Below are 19,640 nucleotides of genomic sequence, written 5' to 3'. Positions count from 1 at the left end.
GTAGCGGGGGGGTTTAGGGTACGAGGTTAGGGGATAGGGAGGTAGGGTTAGGGAGGTTAGGGTTGGGGTAGGGTTAGGTGGGTTTAAGGGGGGGTTAGGGTTAGGGGTAGGGTTAGGGGTAGAGGTTAGGGGAAAGCGGATTAAGGGTTGTGTACGAAGCCCCTAGGTTAGTACTGTGATTACTAGGTGGAAGGGGTGGTGGTACTGTGTTACTAAAGTGAAGGGGATGGTGGTACTGTGTTATTATGTGGAGGGGTGGTGTACTTAGTGACAATGTGGAGGGTGGTGTACTGTGTTACTATGTGGAGGGGTGGGTAATGTGTTAACTATGTGGAAGGGGTGGTAGGTACTGTGTTACTATGTGGAGGCGGTGGTGTACTGTGTTTTACTTTGTTGGAGGGGTGTGGGTACTGTGTTACTAAGTGGAGGGGTGGTGTTACTTTGTTTATGTGGAGGGGTGTTGTGGTACTGTGTTTACTATGTGGAGGGGTTGGTGGTCCCCACATGTGACTTAACTTTGTGGAGAGGTGGTGGTACGTGTTACTAGTGGAGGGGTGGTGGTACTGTGTTACTAAGTGGAGGGTGGTGGTATGTGTTACGTAATGTGGAGGGGTGGTGGATACTGTGTTACTAATGTGGAGGGGTGGTGGTACTGTGTTTACTAATGTGAGAGGGGTATGGTGGTACTGGTTACTAAGTGGAAGGTGGTGATACTGTGTCTACAAATGTGGAGGGTGGTAGGTACTGGTGTTATATGTGGATGGGGTGGGCAGTGTGCACTTACCCGGACAATGGAGGAACACACACCACTCCCTGCCCACCCTGCCCTGACCAATAGAACAAACAAGTATTAGGGTGTCATGCTATATTATGAAAACTTTAGTTTGTTTATTTTGGTAGTTTATTTGGTTTTCTCCGACTGTGTTACATCCTGTACGTCTTCCTCTTTCTGGTGCATTGCAGCAATAAACCAGTTTGGGCAACATGACAATGCGTGAGCGATCAACGTGGGTCCCCTTTCATGCCCTTGAACATTCAAACTGTCTAGAATAACATACAGGTCTGTACAAACAACACCCCCACCACACCAGTCACAGAACCCACAGCAACGTTCACTCCCCACCCACCAACGCCTGCACACACAACCCATACACCCCTACACCACCGACAGAAACCCCAAACCTCCGAACAACACACCTGACCACCCGCCAACCAGAAGAGCAGCCCACGAAGCGTACGGACGCAAAACGACCTGTGAAGTACCCAGGTCTGTACTCTACGATACAACGGTCTGTAACTGTGATTCAAACAGGTCCTGCTACTGTTTAGAATACAACAGGTCTGATAAACTAGATAGATAACAAACAAGGTCCTGTAAAACTGCTACATACAACAGGTCTCGTAACTGTAAAGAATACAAACTAGTGTCTGTAACTGTAGATACAACAGTCTGTAACTGTAGGTACAGACAGGTCTGTAACTGTAGGCTACAGACGGTCTGTAATGTAAGTACAACCGGTCTGGGAACTGTTTTGGTAACAACGGTCTGTCACTGAGTAGATGACAACAGGGTCTTGATACAATCGAATACGATAACAACAGGTCTGTAACGGTAGATACAATCAGGTCTGTAACTGTAGATACACACAGCGTCTGTAAACTGTAACTAAGGTCTGAATAAATCCAAAGGTCTGTAACTGTAGTAGGTTAGTCACAATACAGGTCTGTAAGCTGTAAGATTACAACGGTCCTGTAACTTTTTAATAAACAGGTCTTCATGTAATACAACCCCAGTCCAGTTAGATACAACAGGTCTGTAATTGTATACAACAAGGTCTGTAACTGTAGATACAAACAGGTCTCGTTACTGTGAGATACACGGTCTGGATACATGTAGATTAACAGTGCGTCAACGTAGATTACAACAGGTGCTGTACTGTAGATAAAAGGTCTGTAATGTAGATACAACAGGTCTGTAACTGTAGATACAACAGGTCTGGTAACTGTAGATGGGACAATCAGGTTGTAACTGTAGATACAACAGGTCTGTAACTGTAGATACACAGGTTCTGTAACTGTAGGTACAACAGTCTGTAACTGTAGATACCAACAGGTCTGTAACTGTAGATACAACAGGTCTGTAACTGTAGTACAACAGGTCTGTACTGTAGATACAACAGGCCTGTACTACTGTAGATAACAGGTCTGTAACTGTAGATACCAGAGTCTGTACTGTAGATACAACAGGTCTGTAACTGTAGATACAACGGTCTTGTAATGTAGATACAAAGTCTGTAACGTGTAGATACAACAGGTCTGTAATGTAGATACAAAGTCTGTTAACTGATAGGTACAACAGGTCTGTACTGTAGATGCAACAGGTCTGTAACTGTAGATACAACAAGTCTGTAACTGTAGATACCACAGGTCTGTAACTGTAGATACAACAGGTCTGTAACTGTAGATCAACCGGTCTGTAACTGTAGGTACAACAGGTCTGTAACTGTAGATGCACAGGTCTGTAACTGTAGATACAACAGGTCTGTAACTGTAGATACAACACGGTCTGTAACTGTAGTAGAACAGGTCTGTACTGTAGATAAACAGGTCTGTAACTATAGATACAACGTTCTGTCCTGTTAGATACAAGGTCTGTAACTGTAGATACAACAGGTCTGTTAACTGTAGATACAGGTCTAACTGTAGATACAACAGGTCTGTAACTGTAGGTACAAACAGGTCTGTAACTGTAGATGGTCTGTAGCTGTCTGTAATTGGGAGTCCCATAGGTTGGCACACAATTGGTGTCGTCCGGGTTTGGCCGGGGTAGGCCGGGTTTAGCCGGGTTTGGCCGGGGTAGGCCGGGTTTAGCCGGGGTAGGCCGGGTTTGGCCGGGTTTGGCCGGGGTAGGCCGTCATTGTAAAATAAGAATTTCTTCTTAACTGACTTGCCTAGTTAAATAAAGGTTAAATAAAAGAGTAAAATAATAACAATGCTCAAGTACTACAGATAATTAGCTGAAGGAGTTAACGCTAACCGTAAACTACGTAGACTACGTAACCATAGTCTTAACTGAAGGGGTTTCACTATGGTCGAAGGGACAGACATTACCTAACATAAGGTAACATTACATTCCACCTCCAGCTATGCATGGTTTTTTTCTGATTAAAAAAGAGAAGAATAAAGACTTATTTTGAATTACAGTTGACTAGATGTATGGTTGTAAGCAGAGATGGGCAGTATTGCTGTTACATTTATTTGAAATACATACTATATTTAGTAACTTTAGAATAACTTTTGAGTATTTTGTCATTTGTGTAACACTGGCCAGAACTACAATCCAATGTAGTCTTCCGACTAGRTWGGAAAGACAGTACCGGTGTCACGTTCTGACCTTAGTTCGTTTTTTATGTCTTTATTTTAGTTTGGTCAGGGCGTGAGTTGGGGTGGGCATTCTATGTTGTTTTTCTATGATTTGTTCTGTATGTTATATTTCTATGTGTTTGGCCTAGTATGGTTCTCAATCAGWGGCAGGTTTTCATTTGATTCTCTTGTTGTTTTTTTTGTATTCATTCTTGATTAAACATTTATTATGGATARGTACCACGCTGCATTTTGGTCCTCCTCTCCTTCCACCAACGAAAGCCGTGCAGTATCGAAGAGCCCTCACTGCTGCTCGATCATCCTATTTTTCCAACTTAATTGAGGAAAATAAGAACAATCCGAAATGTATTTTTGATACTGTCGCAAAGCTAACTAAAAGCAACATTCCCCAATTCCGCAGTGGAGGATGATCATGATCATTAGAAAGCAAATTACGGACTCCTTTTAAATCTGCGTCATTCCTCCAACGTCCAGCTGTCCTGAGTCTGCACACAACTCTGCCAGGACCTAGGATCAAGAGAGACACTCAAGTGTTTTAGTGCTATATCTCTTGACACAATGTTGAAAATAATCATGGCCTCTAACCTTCAAGCTACATACTGGACCTATTCAGAACATCAAACTACTGAATAGCTGCTTCCTGTGTTGGCCTCCTTATGTTGAACATCAAGAAACGGATCTCTATCCATCCGGATGTGTACCAACTCCACTAACAAAGTGGCATCAATAAGCCTCTCTTGAAAAAGCCACAACCTTGAACCCGGAAACATATAAAATCATATCGGCTATATGGAATCTCTTCCATGTCCCATCAAGTTTTTTGGGACGAAACGCTGTTGGCGCAGCAACTCACTGCCTTCCTGAGACAAACAATGTATATGACCTTTTAATGCGTCAGACCGAGGCTCTGCATCTGTCCTCTGTTGCTTCTAGACTTAGTGCTGCGCTTTGATACCATCGTCCAACAACCATGACTCTTTTGGAGAGACTTGGAAACTCCCAATTGTGGTCTCCGGACAAGTTCTGGCCTGGCTTTAGATCTTATCTGTCGGAAAGATATGTTGTCTCTGTGAATCGGTTGTCCTCTGACACTCAACTGTACATTTCGGTGTTCCTCAAGTTCGTTTTGGACACTTTGTTTTCACTATATATTTTACCTCTTGGGGATGTCATTCGAAAAACATAATGTTAACTTTCACTGGCTATGCGGTGACACACAGCTGTCACTTTCAATGAAACATGTGTGAAGCCAACAATTACGCTCTCGCTAGAAGCCTGTGTTTCAGACATAAGGAAGTAGATGCTGAAAACGTTCTATCTTTAAACTCGGACAGAAACAGAGATGCTTGTTCTAGGTCCCAAGAAACAAAGAGATCTTCTGTTGAATTTGGACATTAATTCTTGATGGTTGTACAGTCGTCTCAAATAAACTGTGAAGGACCTCGGCGTTACTTCGGACCCTGATCTCTCTTTTGACGAACATATCAAGACTGTTTCAAGAAGCTTTTTCCATCTACGTAACATTGCAAAAATCAGAACTTTCTGTCCAAAATGATGGCAAAATGTATCCTGCTTTTTGTCACTTCTAGTTAGACTACTGCAATGCTCACTTTCGGCTACCCGGATAAAGCACTAATAAACTACAGTTAGTACTAAATTGGCTGCTAGAATTCTGACTTGAACCCAAAAATTTGATCTTATTACTCCAGTGCTAGCCTCCCTACACTGGCTTCCTGTTAAGCTGATTAAGGTTTTACTGCTAACCTACACAAAGCATTACATGGGCTTGCTCCCTACCTATTTTCTGATTTGGTCCTGCCGTACATACCTACACGTATGCTACGGTCACAAGACGTAGGCCTCCTAATTGTCCCTAGAATTTCTAAGCAAACAGCTTGGAGGCAGGGTTTCCTCCTATAGATCTCCATTTTTATGGAATGGTCTGCCCTACCCATGTGAGAGACGCAGACTCGGTCCTCAACTTTTAAGTCTTTACTGAAGACCCATCTCTTCAGTAGGTCATATGATTGAGTGTAGTCTGGGCCCAGGAGTGTGAAGGGAACGGGAAAGGCTCTGAGCAACGACGCCGCCCATGTGCCCTAACCCTATTACAGGGGCTGAGTCACTGGCTTACGGGTGCTCTTTCATGCCGTCCCTAGGAGGGGTGCGTCACTTGATGGGTTGAGTCACTGACGTGATCTTCCTGTCTGGGTTGGCGCCCCCCTTGGGTTGTGCCGTGGCGGAGATCTTTGTGGGCTTACTTGGCCTTGTCTCAGGATGGTAGTTGTGGGTTGAAGATATCCTCTAGTGGGTGTGGAGCTGAGCTTTGGCAAAGTGGGTGGGTATATCCTTCCTGTTTGGCCCTGTCCGGGGGTATCATCGATGGGGCCACAGTGTCTCTGACCCTCCTGTCTCAGCCTCCAGTATTTATGTGTCGGGGGGCTAGGGTCAATTTGTTATATCTGGAGTACTTCTCCTGTTTATTCCGGTGTCCTGTGTGATTTAAGTATGCTCTCTCTTTCTCTTTTCCTCTTTCTTTCTCTCTCTCGGAGGACCTGAGCCCTAGGACCATGCCTCAGGACTACCTGGCATGATGCTCCTTGCTGTCCCAGTCCACCTGGCCATGCTGCTGCTCCAGTTTCAACTGTTCTGCCTGCGGCTATGGAACCCTGACCTGTTCACCGGACGTGCTACCTGTCCCAGACCTGCTGTTTTCAACTCTCTAGAGACCGCAGGAGCGGTAGGATACTCTTAATGATCGGCTTGAAAAGCCAACTGACATTTACTCCTGAGGTGCTGACTTGCTGCACCTCGACAACTACTGTGATTATTATTATTTGACCATGCTGGTCATTTATGAACTTTGAACATCTTGGCCATGTTTCCTCCACCCGGCACAGCCAGAAGAGGACTGGCCACCCCTCATAGCCTGGTTCCTCTCTAGGTTTCTTCCTAGGTTTTGGCCTTTCTAGGGAGATTTTCCTAGCCACTGTGCTTCTACACCTGCATTGCTTGCTGTTTGAGGTTTTAGGCTGGGTTTCTGTACAGCACTTTGAGATATCAGCTGATGTAAGAAGGGCTTTATAAATAAATAAATAATAATAAAAATAAATACATTTGATTTGAATGTATTTTGTACCAAGATACTTCCAGACCTGGATTTATATTGTCTAAACACACAATAATGTTATTTACCTTTCCTCCTCTGGTATCAGTAGTCTGGTGGTTCTATAAGAGTGTCTGTTAAATGACCAACATTTACATATTAAAAAAWATATAATATTGTTATAAAGGAAGTTATAAAATAAAATTAAAAGGATCCCATGGGTTGATAGAGTTGATGAATGAGAGAGTCAAGGGTTGAATACCCTACAATGGACTTTCTGCTGTTCAGTTTAATGAAATAAATAAACCACCATCTTTCAGACAAGGATGTAGCGACATTTGCATTTCTGTTTTTTACAWAAAAGTASAGACTCAGAGCTACAAAATGGTACATCATACACTACAGTTGAGGAACAATGAGAAAGTAATTCTGCTTTGAAAGTCGATCAATTTGTAAACTCACTTTTGAGAAAATGACATTTGAATGTATTGGTACTACTATTGGAGAGCCCTTCTTTGTCTACACCCATTCAGCATCGTTCACACCCTCTTAAGCCTTAGCCCCACCCATCTCTTTAATGGTTGATCCAACAGTTCTGTACTAACTTGCCAGCTACTATCACAGACAGACAGACAGACAGACAGACAGACAGACAGACAGACAGACAGACAGACAGACAGACAGACAGACAGCCAGCGAGAGAGAACAGTTCACTGAACATTATTCGCCCTAGCAGGGCTGGTTAGGCTGGTATGTTATCCAGAGCATTGGTGACTGCTGTCAGATTGTCTGTAAATTCAGAGCGTTTTTGCGTTCAGAGCGCACACTGGACGCTCTGGCCAATAAGTAGGGTTATTCTGAAAGCTCTGACCTCACAAAAACAGTCAAGCACCCAAGCTAACTGGATAACATTGGGTAACTACTTCCAGACACATAATGAGAGAGCACCCCACTCTGACCATTTTACTCACCCTAGCAGAGGCTAGGTTAGGCTGTTTTCATGTTATCCAGAGCGTTGGTGACTGTAACTGTGCTGCTGGCAACAATTGAATTACGCTTTGTTGCCAATGGTAACTGACACCGGACATATTCAACGGGTGTTGAGTGTTCAGAAATTAAGCAGTTATTCTGCACTCTGGCACACTAAGACYAGAGTCTTTTGTTAAGACATGTAGCTAGATAGCTAGCTCGGTAAACAATGAATCCCKAAGCATTARGTAATGTTAGTTAGCGAGCCAGCCAGCTAACGTTAGCTAGCTAGCTAACTGTACACTATCTTGAAATGAAAATGCTATGTCAAAATTAGAGTGGAGTCTTTTGTTAAGACGTGTAGGTAGCTAGCTAAACAATGGACCATAATCACAACTTATGACGTTACTACCCTGCATGAATCTGCAGGTAGCTAACCAACCAGGTTCTATGGCTATGACTAGTTAAGCAAATGTGTCTGAGATATAAAGAATAAGATCATACCTAACGTTAGCTAGCGACCCAGCCAGCTAACGTTAGCTAGCTAGCTAACTGTACACTATCTTGAAATGAAAATGCTATGTCAAAATTAGAGTGGAGTCTTTTGTTAAGACGTGTAGGTAGCTAGCTAAACAATGGACCATAATCACAACTTATGACGTTACTACCCTGCATGAATCTGCAGGTAGCTAACCAACCAGGTTCTATGGCTATGACTAGTTAAGCAAATGTGTCTGAGATATAAAGAATAAGATCATACCTAACGTTAGCTAGCGACCCAGCCAGCTAACGTTAGCTAGCGAACAGTCAACTTGAAATGAAACCACTTTCTATCAAAATTAGAAACGTGTAATATCTGAAAATGTAGCTAGCTAGACWATTTTACCAGTATACATCATGGTTGGACACATCTCCTGTCTGATGCCATGCATGGTTGCCCTTAGTTTGACACGTAATCCAGACTGATGTTTTCTCCATCTCCTTAGCTATCATACTCGAATTCCACTGATTTCAAAACRRGGTCCTCCAGAAAGTGGAGAGCATACACATAACGTTAGCTGGCTAACAGTACACATTAACTTGACATTAGGTTTATGCAGTTTAACTACGCAATATATATTTTTTTAAAGCAGGTTTTAACACGATTACCTATACATACTGACCAGCTCCAATAGACAAACGCGTGCTATATGGCAGACCAATCCAAACTCATCTCTCGGCATGTTCAGCCCACTCATTATCTCAGCCAATCATGGCTAGCTGGAAGGTTTCTCACTTTCTCTGTGGCTAAACCAACTAGGCGCGTAATTTACCACTTTTATTTGTATTTACAGATGGCATACAAGTTTGATATTAAGGCACATGAATGTTCACATGTTCSAGAAGGCATTTCTGCCGAAAAACGCATTTTGATAAAAATATATTTTTTATGTTCAAACAGCTCTCCTGTGAAGTCGTGACTTGCGACATTCGCCTAGTTTCCTGAATCGGGTCACCTATGCTAGATGGAAATAGGTAAATGCCACAATATATTTTTTGAATTGTTTCTTGTTTTGAGACAAATTACATTAATATCCTACTTTTTGTGTTTCTTTGTGAACTAGCCTGTATATAATTAGATGACAGGTGTCACGATCGTCGTAACTTTGAGGAAGAGTGGACCAAGGCGCAGCGTGAGAGAAATACATCTTCTTTAATGAAGACAAACAAAACACTTACAAARGAACAAAAACAACAAACGATCGTGAAGCTAAACAAACTACGTGCACACATGCAACATAGACATAGACAAACGAAACAGTCCCGTGTGGTACATAAACTGACACGGAAGACAATCACCCACAAACAAACAGTGTGAACAGCCTACCTTAATATGGTTCTCAATCAGAGGAAACGTAAAACACCTGCCCCTGATTGAGAACCATATCAGGCTAATTGAAAAGCACCCAACATAGAAACACATAACATAGAATGCCCACCCAGCTCACYTCCTGACCATACTAAACAAATACAAAAACAAGGGAAAACAGGTCAGGAACGTGACAACAGGTTGTTGTCAATAGACACTACAGAAGGAYTGATAAAGGCTACTGATCTAGAGTTGATTTGTCATACAATTAAGGAAGTGGTATTTGCCTCGCTAAGTTATCAGTTGTCAAGACATGCTTTTCTCTGCATGTCTTGAAGTTGGAACCAAACCAAGACATCCTCCCACAAACCATTACAGCAATACACAACAGACCATTACACACATCATTACAGGACATGACATGTCAAAACCTGCTTCTATGATTAGATTAGTGCAATTATGGTTAGGCGATTCACATACTGTTCCTTTAAAAGCAGTCTGACAGTCATAGAGAGGTAGCGTCAGAGTGAAGAGGAGTGTGCCACTGGATCTTATTTCACTTATTTCTCAATATTATTTTGCTCTTCATTTTGGACCTGTTCTCCAAACACTCAACCTGCTCCTCCTACTACAATGCCATCCCAATTTGAGAGGCTGGCTCTGTTCCGGGTCTGGTCCACGATGGTCCTTCTCTACACCTCGGACCACAGGAAGGGCTGGAGACATATCCTCCTCCACTTCCTCAGCTGCCTGACCCTGAGCCTGGCCTTGGGAGGGGCCCTCCTACTGGGCCTCTACTTCTCTCTGAACTACAGCCTAGTGGTGTGTGGAGTCACCTCAGGCTGCTGCTCCCTCCTGTTGACGGCTGGCCTGTTCTGCTCCAAGAGAGTCCGCTGCTTCTCCTTGCTGTTCCTCATCTCCTGCACTATGGAGCAGGGCAGGAACCTGCTTCTGACGGCAGGCACTGGGCTGGTGATCCTCTGGAATGTCCAGAACACCTTAAGGTGGGTTAGGGTAATGGGGATCCTAATAAAATACCAATTGTAAATAAGAATTTGTTCTTAACTGATTACCTAGTGAAAGGAAGGTTAAACTAAAAACAACTTAGTGGCGTTCTTTGTTGAAGAGCTATGAAAGTTATTTATTTAAATCCATGTGGTTAAGACGCATCGAGTTAAACATCACAACTCTGCAAATATTTTCAAAACAATCTGTCAAATAATTTGCATTCAGGGAAATCTGGTCACAATGCAAACAGCGCAAGGAAACATTTTAATTCCATCTGTAATTTTTTTTATCCATGCATCCATCCATTTAGTAATCAATTTATTCATCCATTCATTCATCAGAAACCTCAGAGAGGTGTCCAGCAGTCTGTTGTGTAACCTGGAGAAGAAGAGAGTGTCGATGGATGTCAGCCCAATCGGTAACTATGTCAAACTGCTGAGGTGGGTGGGCGAGAAGCTCAACACGTTCATGAACATTGGAGTTTTCAAATTCGAGCCAACGTTCACCGTCGAACCCAGAGTTGAGTCCAACGATCTGACGGTGAAACTTCAGGATGCTGTCCGGACACTGAACACAACAACGAAGAGCGCTGAGGTGAGCATCGACCTGGTGATGGCTGTGTTCCAGAGAGCAGTCCCGGTACTAGGGGTCACCCTGGTCATCATCACCACTACCCTGTTCCTCAGAAATTACTTCTTCAACCTCAAGTACCAGAACACTTTCATCACCAGCAGGTTTATTAGATACGATGATCAACAGAGAGCTGAGGGGAAGCCCTACCTCCTCCCTCTGAGCCCAGAGGAGGCAGATCAGTTCCGCTCTATCCCCTCTGCCCGCTTCACACGGAGAGAGGGCTACACCATGCTCTGGTTCCTGGTTCCAATGCTCACCCACCTCCCAACCTGGCTCTTATTCATCTCCCTGGACGCACTGCTCTACTGGCTCATTCTGATTATCAACAAACACCTTCTGGAACTGAAACCATTCAGCATTAACCTAAAGATGAACCTAAACGTGAGTAGAACTAGAACCATTCAGCATTAACCTAAAGATGAACCTAAACGTGAGTCGAACTAGAACCATTCAGCATTAACCTAAAGATGAACCTTAAACTTTGTAATGCTTGGAGGTTCAGAAAACCGTACAATGTCATGTCGGTACATTTGTATATATATATTTATTTTACTTTAGTTTATTTATTAAATATTAAATATTTTCTTAACTATATTTTCTTAAAACTGCATTGTTGGTTGAGGGCATTTGACAAATACAATTGTACTTAATTTTATTTGAAATGTTTGATTTTAATAGGATTATAGAACTTCTTGGTAACACTTTAATGAGATACTCCTCCAGAGATGGTTTAAAACCTACATAATTCCAGCTCCAACCCTAACCCTAATGCTAGCTAGGTRAGGTCAAAGGCTGGCATCAATCTCTTTTTATCTCTTTCCCATTCATCAGGAAGACAACAGCATTGTGTTTATCCCTCTCCCAGGGGGAGTCATCTTGGAGGATTTCTCCTACACCTACACCATCTTTCAGGAGGATTGCCTTCCCCAGCCCTCCCTGCTCCTCTCCAGGTCTGTGTTCGCCTGTTATCTACGTGTCCTAGACCGATGGGCTCCCGAGTGGCGCAGTGGTCTAAGGCACTGCATCTCAGTGCAAGAGGCACCACTACAGTCCCTGGTTCGATTCCAGGCTGTATCACAACCAGCCATCATTGGGAGTCCCAAAGGGAGGCACACAATTGGCCCAGCGTCATCTGGTTTAGGGTTTGGCTGGGGTAGGCCTTCATTGTAAATAAAAAAGTCAGTTCTTAACTGACTTGCCTAGTTAAACAAATAAAAACATAACATTCATTAAGATGCCAAATATTTTTCTCATCAAATTAAGTTTATGTAATATAGACTGTATCTCAGAAATACCCAAACTACTTTAAAAGCACTGCAAATTACCTAGACCCATGTTGGCATATAAAAACATATTTTGGGACTGTTCAAGTTCAGTTTGGGACAGTTGAAATTGCACTTCGGGACGGTACCTGTACGGTGACAAAAGAAGGTAGTTGCGAGTACTGTCTCCAGGTCTGTGGTCGGCCTGTCTGTTATACACTGGTTCTAGACCTGATAACCCTAATCCCAAACCTTCCCCTGTTGGTCTCCAGGTCTGTGGTCGGCCTGTCTGTTATACACTGGTTCTAGACCTGATAACCTAATCCCAACCCTCCCTGTTGGTCTCCAGGTCTGTGGTCCCCCTGTCTGTTATACACTGGTCCTAGACCTGATAACCCTAATCCCAACCCTCCCTGTTGGTCTCCAGGTCTGTGGTCCCCCTGTCTGTTATACACTGTCCTAGACCTGATAACCCTAATCCCAACCCTCCCTGTTGGTCTCCAGGTCTGTGGTCCCCTGTCTGTTATACACTGGTCCTAGACCTGATAACCCTAATCCCAACCCTCCCTGTTGGTCTCCAGGTCTGTGGTCCCCCTGTCTGTTATACACTGGTCCTAGACCTGATAACCCTAATCCCAACCCTCCCTGTTGGTCTCCAGGTCTCTGGTCCCCCTGTGCTGTTATCCTGGTTGTTCTACTGGTCCTAGTCCTGCTGTCTGCCAAGATGGGTCAGCTCAAACTACTGGTCTCAGAACAGTTCTACAACGACAACGCAGACCAGAGGTGCAGCAACTCCATGCTAAGATCAGCCACAAAAGAGCCAAGATGAGGCCTCCAACGAAGAGGACTGCTCTGCTGAGACTGCTAAAACAAGTACGGGTTCAATCATATTAGCTTCCTATAACTTCATTTGTTTCAATATAACTTCATATCATATTAGCTTCATGTAACATCTCATTTAGCTTCATATAACTAAATGGATACTTTGGGATTTTGGCCCAGAGTCAGATGAACTCGTGGATAGCATTTTTATGTCTCTGCATGCAGTTTGAATAAAGTGCTATCTAGCGTTAGCGCAACTGCTAATAGCGTTAAAACAATGACGTCCATGGTCAAAACAAATCAAATTGTATTTGTCACATGCGCTGATACAACAGGTGTAGACCTTACAGTGAAAATGCTTACTTACAAGTCCTTAAACCAACAAAGTAGTTTTAAAAATTACCAAAAAAGAAAAAGAAAAAAAGAATAAAAATTACAATAATAAAAAATTACAAAAATGTAAATACTAAAAATTAAATACTGAAAATAAATCAAATAATTAAAAAGTAAGAGATAAGAATAACAATAGTTCAGAGCAGCAGTACATGTAGTACATGTAGTAGAACAGGAGTACAGGAGGAGACTGAGCACGCACCCCTGAGGGGCCCCTGTGTTGAGGATCAGCTTGGCTGATGTGTTGTTACCTACCCTTACCACCTGGGCGGCCCATCAGGAAGTCCAGGATCCAGTTGCAGAGGGAGGAGTTTAGCTGTAGTCAATGAATAGCATTCTCACATACAGTGGGAGAACAAGTATTTGATACACTGCCGATTTGCAGGTTTTCCTACTTTCAAAGCATGTAGAGGTCTGTAATTTTTATCATAGGTACACTTCAATTGTGAGAGACGGAATCTAAAACAAAAATCCAGAAAATCACATTGTATGATTTTTAAGTAATTAATTAGCATTTTATTGCATGACATAAGTATTTGATACATCAGAAAAGCAGAACTTAATAATTTAGTACAGAAACCTTTGTTGCAATACAGAGATCATACGTTTCCTGTAGTCTTGACCAGGTTGCACACACTGCAGCAGGGATTTTGGCCCACTCCTCCATACAGACCTCTCCAGATCCTTCAGGTTTCGGGCTGTCGCTGGGCAATACGGACTTTCAGCTCCCTCCAAAGATTTCTATTGGGTTCAGGTCTGGAGACTGGCTAGGCCACTCCGGACCTTGAGATGCTTCTTACGGAGCCACTCCTTAGTTGCCCTGGTGTGTGTTGCGGGTCGTTGTCATGCTGGGAGACCCAGCCACGACCCATCTTCAATGCTCTTACTGAGGGAAGGAGGTTGTTGGCCAAGATCTCGCGATACATGCCCCATCCATCTCCCCTCATACGGTGCAGTCGTCCTGTCCCCTTTGCAGAAAAGCATCCCAAAAGAATGATGTTTCCACCTCCATGCTTCACGATGGGATGGTGTTCTTGGGCTGTACTCATGCTTCTTTTCCTCCAAACACGCGAGTGGAGTTTAGACCAAAAAGCTCTATTTTTGTCTCATCGACCACATGACTTCACCCATTCCTCCTCTGGATCATCCAGATGGTCATTGGCAAACTTCAGACGGGCCTGGACATGCGCTGGCTTGAGCAGGGGGACCTTGCGTGCGCTGCAGTATTTTAATCCATGACGGCGTAATGTGTTACTAATGGTTTTCTTTGAGACTGTGGTCCAGCTCTCTTCAGGTCATTGACCAGGTCCTGCCGTGTAGTTCTGGGCTGATCCCTCACCTTCCTCATGATCATTGATGCCCCACGAGGTAGATCTTGCATGGAGCCCCAGACGAGGGTGATTGACCGTCATCTTGAACTTCTTTCATTTTCTAATAATTGCGCCAACAGTTGGTAGTCTCACCAAGCTGCTTGCCTATTGTCCTGTAGCCCATCCCAGCCTTGTGCAGGTCTACAATTTTATCCCTGATGTCCTACACAGCTTTCTGGTCTGCCATTGTGGAGAGGTTGGAGTCGTTGATTTGAGTGTGTGGACAGGGGTCTTTATACAGGTAACGAGTTCAACAGTGCAGTTAATACAGGTAATGAGTGGAAACAGGAGGGCTTCTTAAAGTAAAAACTAACAGGTCTGTGAGAGCCGGAATCTTACTGGTTGGTAGAGTGATCAAATACTTATGTCATGCAATAAAATGCAAATTAATTACTTAAAAATCAACAATGTGATTTTCTGGATTTTTGTTTTAGATTCCGCCTCTCAACGTTGAAGTGTACCTATGATAAAAATTACAGACCTCTACATGCTTTGTAAGTAGGAAAACCTGCAAAATCGGCAGTGTATCAATACTTGTTCTCCCCACTGTAGGTGTTCCTTTTGTCCAGGTGTGAAAGGGCAGTGTGGAGTGCAATAGAGATTGAATCATCTGTGGATATGTTGGTGTGGTATGCAAATTGGAGTGGGTCTAAGGATAATGGTGTTGATGTGAGCCATGACCAGCCTTTCAAAGCATTTCATGGTTACTGACGTGGATGCTACGGTTGGTAGTTCATTTAGGCAGGTTACCTTAGTGTCTTGGACACAGGGACTATGGTGGGTCTGCTTGAACCATGTTCGTATTACAGATTCAGACAGGGAGGGGATGAAAATGTCAGTGAAGCAAGCACCAGTTATACTTTAGCTAGGCCAATATACCAGCTAATTATAGGGCTACAATATCTCTTTGCCAATTGGCCTGGACCCTTATTGTCGACACGGAGCCCCCCCGATCCATCACGAGTGGACTGCCGACGTGATCGCCCGATGTGATCTGAAAACGGCTATTCTGTTACGATGTCAACAAAGAACCAGCTGCTAGCCCCGGCCCGCTAGCTTTTCTGAATGCTGTGTCCCCTGCTCGCCTAGCGTAGTAGTGACTACCAAAAGCACCCTGACTCCCCTATTGCGCTCTTTTGACCCTATTATCACTCGGCTCCACAGCTGATGTCCCCTGGACTGTTTCAATAACACGTACCTAATTTGTTACCTGTCGGACCCAGCCTCGAACTCAGGCCTGTGTGTACCAACTGACCATCTCTTCCTATTCATCGCCATTACCCGTTGTTGTCTAGCTCTCCTGATCAAACCTGTGATAGCTTATATCATACTATTCAGGTCTGTGCCCAAACACTTCGAGCTTCTACTTAAAAATCCACCTTCCAGAAATAAGTCTCTCACTGTTGCCGCTTGACATAGACCCCCTCAGCCACAGCTGTTCCCTGGACACCATATGTGAATAATTGCCCCCATTATCTTCAAAGTCGTACTGTAGGGACCTAAACTGGGATATGATAACACCCGGGCCGTCCAAAAATCTAAACAGAGCCCTCAATCTCACACAATTATCAAGAAACCTACTAGGTACAACCCTAAATCCGTAAACACGGGCACCCCATAGATATCATCCTGACCAACCTGCCCTCAAATACACCGCTGCTGCTTCAACCGAGACGCAGCGATCACTGCCCATTGCCTGCGTCCGTAATGGTCCACTGTCAAACGACAATGACTCATCACTGTCAAACGCTCCCTAAAACACTTCAGCGAGCAGGCCTTTCTAATTGACCGGCCGGGTACTGGAAGGATTGACCTCATTCCGTCAGTAGAGAATGCCTGGTGTAATCTTTAAAAAATGCTTCCTCACATACTTAAATAAGCATGCCCCATTCAAAAAATGTTGAACTAAGAACAGATATATCCCTTGGTTCACTCCAGACTTGACTGCCCTGACCAGTACAAAACATTCTGTGGTGTACGCTATTGCATCGAATAGCCTCCGCAATATCCAGCTTTTCAGGGAAGTTAGAACCAATATACTTGGCAGTTAGAAAAAGATAGCTTTTGCTTCCTAACAGAAATTTGCATCCTGGTAGCACAAACTCAAAATTGCTGGCACAATGTAAGTCCATGGAGATAAGAGCACCTCCTCCCATATGGCCACTGCACTGAGGCTAGAAAACACTGTCACTACCAATAAATCTACGATAATGCGAAACTTCAATAAGAATCTACGGCTGGCCATGCTTTCCACCTGGCTACCCCTACCCCGGCCAACAGCTCTTACCCCCAAAGCAACTTGCCCAAGACACTTCTCCTCACCCAAATCCAGACAGCTGATGCTGAAACAGCTGCAAAATCTGGACCACTACAAATCTGCTGGCCTAGACAATCTGGACCCTCTCTTTCCAAATTATCCACCGCAATGTGTGCAAACCTATTACTAGCCGTTCACCTCTCATATCGTCTGAGATCCCTAAAGATTGGAAAGCTGCCGCAGTCATCCTCTTCAAAGGGGAGACATCTAGACCCAAATGTACAGACCTATTCGATCCTACCCTGCCTTTCTAAAGTCTTCGAAAGCCAAGTTAACACAATCCAGAACCCATTTAACTCCGGAACCCACCGTACCATCCCGTTCAGTCTATGGTCTAAGCTGGTCAGCACAGTACGGCAGCCTGGTCTTCACGACCTGCCAAGGCTTCGCTCTGGTCAATCACCCCTTGTTCGGCAGGGATGCAACAGCCTGTTCTCAAATGGACTGCCTGCACTCTGGATCCACCATAACTCTGCAAGAGTTTGCAGTGTGTCAAATCGGAGGTGCCTGTGGACCAACTATCTCGTAGGTAGTTCTGTCTCAATGGGGGTGTGCCGGATGGCACTCTATTGGAGTGCTTCAGAAGTCAATTCTTGGGCCGCACGTCTCTTTCTCGTCTATTATAGTTCAATGTGATCGGCTCTGCATGCTGGGTGGGTAAGTTCTCTGATCCACCTCTGCAACATTACGACCCATTCCTGTATACGTCTGCCCTTCTTTGACACTTTGGTTGAACAAAACTCCGAGAGCTTGAATGGCCCAACAAACCTCGTGTTGTCCATCTGGGCTGTTATTGTATTACCAAAGTAAGGAATACATCTCCAATGTGCACGTGATAAATCATAACAAATTTTAATCGCCAGATAACAGTGGTAGACAAAAGTCAAAATCACAACCTGCGGACATTACAACATGTGAGTCTTACTCCTGAGTTGCTGCCCTAGCAACAAAAAGATACAGACAGGGACTATACCCAAGATGCACCCTTTGTGGGTGCATGTCCTAGTCAAAACTCCGATGTTGTGAACGATTCTTCACGCGGAGAGAAAGATGGACCAAAACGCAGCGTGATAGTGTCCATGGATAATTATTATTAACGGAACACGAAATACAAAAATAACAAAGGTGAATGCTAAGAAATGTGAAAATCGAAAACAGTCCTGAAAGGTTGCAAACTACAAAAACAAGGAAAACAACTACCCACAAACACCAGGTGTAAAGCGCTACCGTAAGTATGGTCTCATCAAGACAACAAAGACAGCTGCCTCTATGGGAACCATATCCAGGCCTAAACCACATAGAGAAAGAAAACAAGGGAGAAAAAAAAAACATTAAGAATGCCCACCCCAAACTTCACGCCCTCTTGACCATAACCAAACACAGAAGACTAAAAAAGGACTAGTGTCAGCGTTGACAAGTGGGCAGCTAAAAAAACAGATGCTAACTACCAAGGTTTCTGAGAAGCTGTCTGCCAGTGGCATGGCAAAATCTGCCCTTGTTCAGAGAAAAAACAGACACATGTGCTCTCTTGTCGCATGCACACCTCAGCCTCGCACCTTGCCATCATCTAGTAGCAAGGGCGGGATTTGGCAGAGAGCTTAGGACACAGACATAGGCCTGCAATGATCTAGCCGCATTATGCACAGTGGAGCATACAGTACAATGGGTGACGAACACGAAGTAGAGTGAACAAACAAAAGTCCGCTCCACGGGGCTGCAAGGACGAAGTCAGGGTAGAAGATGCTGGGTAAGCCGTGGCATATGCGTGCCCTGGGGTGCCGCCAACGGGTCTCAGGGTCAAGGGAAAAGGTAAAATGCCTAGGTAGCCGCTAGTAATGTCCGATCAGCGCCCCAACCGGCCGTCTTGGCCCGACCGCCCTGCGGGCCCGCCTATAACCTCTGGCTCTAAGTATGTGCCGAGCGTGTTCCTGATTGTGGCCGCTCGTGCCTGAAGACATACAGTGGAACACAGCCGTTCCAACAGACCGACATCGGCTGGGTCGCGGGTGTTGAGGATTACCCTCGCTTGACGCAGGCGTCCTCTCTCTACGCACTCATATGAAGCCTTTCTCTGCTCCTCTAGTCTCCAAATCAGGAAAAGGCCTCTGAGGATCGGCCGGCTGGTCGCCAGCATCATGGTTCTTGTGGCACGTGATCTCTGGTCTACATCCCTGGTCTCTCTCTTCTCTTATACCAGTGCCTCCCGTCCGAGCTCTGTCACATAACACTACTGACGAGCCGACTCGTCCTGTCCCTCCTCTCTCTGGCGTCTCTGGCATGTTCCTCTCTCTTCTCTACTCTCTCTGCCTCTCTCTCTCTCTCTCTCTCTCTCTTCTTCTCTCTCTCTTCTCTCTCTTCTCTCTCTCTCGTCATGGCTTCTCTCTGCTTCTCCATTTACTACGTCTCTCTACATGAGGCCTCCTTACACTCTACTGCCCCAGACAACGCGTGGGTCCTAGTTTGCGTGCTGCGATTATGCACGGCGACTCACAGTCGCCATCGACTGCCTAAGGCACCGAGCCCCACT

The 19,640-nt window shown here is 44.5% G+C and overlaps 1 protein-coding gene across 1 annotated transcript in view; it reads left to right on the top strand.

The window, feature by feature from the left end:
• The first annotated feature begins 9,665 nt into the window (after positions 1-9,665).
• Positions 9,666-19,640, top strand: part of LOC112070994 (dendritic cell-specific transmembrane protein-like) — a 33,459-nt gene continuing 23,484 nt past the window's right edge. Inside the window, exons 1-3 of the mRNA XM_070439204.1 lie at positions 9,666-10,312; positions 10,658-11,330; positions 11,781-11,899. Of these exons, the coding sequence (XP_070295305.1) occupies positions 9,942-10,312; positions 10,658-11,330; positions 11,781-11,899 (1,163 nt within the window). The 5' untranslated portion in view covers positions 9,666-9,941. The remainder of the gene's footprint in view (positions 10,313-10,657; positions 11,331-11,780; positions 11,900-19,640) is intronic.

Source organism: Salvelinus sp. IW2-2015, unplaced genomic scaffold (genome assembly GCF_002910315.2).
Source record: "Salvelinus sp. IW2-2015 unplaced genomic scaffold, ASM291031v2 Un_scaffold1490, whole genome shotgun sequence".
Taxonomy (NCBI): domain Eukaryota; kingdom Metazoa; phylum Chordata; class Actinopteri; order Salmoniformes; family Salmonidae; genus Salvelinus; species Salvelinus sp. IW2-2015.
Note: the sequence above shows the minus strand (reverse complement) of the source record. Positions and strands in the feature narration are given on the sequence as shown.